The sequence below is a fragment of the Seriola lalandi genome, unplaced genomic scaffold, assembly GCF_002814215.2.
Source record: "Seriola lalandi dorsalis isolate HSWRI2012SDOR001 ecotype SW California unplaced genomic scaffold, Sedor1 jcf7180001961035, whole genome shotgun sequence".
NCBI classification, from domain to species: domain Eukaryota; kingdom Metazoa; phylum Chordata; class Actinopteri; order Carangiformes; family Carangidae; genus Seriola; species Seriola lalandi.
This window is the reverse complement of record NW_019431704.1, coordinates 1-747: the sequence shown is the minus strand read 5'-3', so window position 1 is coordinate 747 and position 747 is coordinate 1. Positions and strand designations below refer to the sequence as shown.

Below are 747 nucleotides of genomic sequence, written 5' to 3'. Positions count from 1 at the left end.
TTTGAACATCTGGAGAAAGGAAACATCATGTTCTACCAAGAAGACCTGGAGCAGTGTGGTCTTGATGTCACAGAGGCCTCGGTGTACTCAGGACTTTGTACTGAGATCTTCAGAAGAGAGAGTGTGATCTTCCAGAAAACAGTCTGCTGCTTTGTTCATCTGAGCGTTCAGGAGTTTCTGGCTGCAGTCTACATGTTCCACTGTTACACCAACAGGAAGAGAAAGGTCCTGGAGAACTTCCTGGGAGAAGACTTCAAACAGAGAGACTCAAACCCAACGACTTTCCTTAAGAAGTTTGTTGGAATCAATAAGAGCAGTGATCCACCGCTCGATGTCTTCCTGAGGAGAGCCATGGAGAAATCCCTCCAAAGTAGAAACGGTCACCTGGACCTGTTTGTTCGCTTCCTTCATGGCCTCTCTCTGGAGTCCAACCAGAGGCTCTTAGGAGGTCTGCTGGGTCAGACAGAGAACAGTCCAGAAACCATCCAGAGAGCCATCAACAACCTGAAGAAGATGAACAGAGGTAATATCTCTCCTGACAGAAGCATCAACATCTTCCACTGTCTGACGGAGATGAAGGATCACTCAGTTCATCAGGAGATCCAAGAGTTCCTGAAGTCAAAGAACAGATCAGAGAAGAAACTCTCTGTGATCCAGTGCTCAGCTCTGGCCTACATGCTGCAGATGTCAGAGGAGGTTCTGGATGAGTTGGACCTGAAGAACTACAACACATCAGAGGAGGGACGA

General features: G+C 47.7%; 1 protein-coding gene across 1 annotated transcript; it reads left to right on the top strand.

Annotated features, from left to right (window-relative positions):
* Positions 1 to 6: 6 nt before the first annotated feature.
* On the top strand, positions 7 to 744 carry LOC147820386 (protein NLRC3-like; the record flags this gene model as incomplete). Its single annotated transcript, XM_087178047.1, has 1 exon — positions 7 to 744. A coding segment is annotated over exon 1 (717 nt), but the record flags the coding sequence as incomplete, so codon positions are not given.
* Positions 745 to 747: the final 3 nt, after the last annotated feature.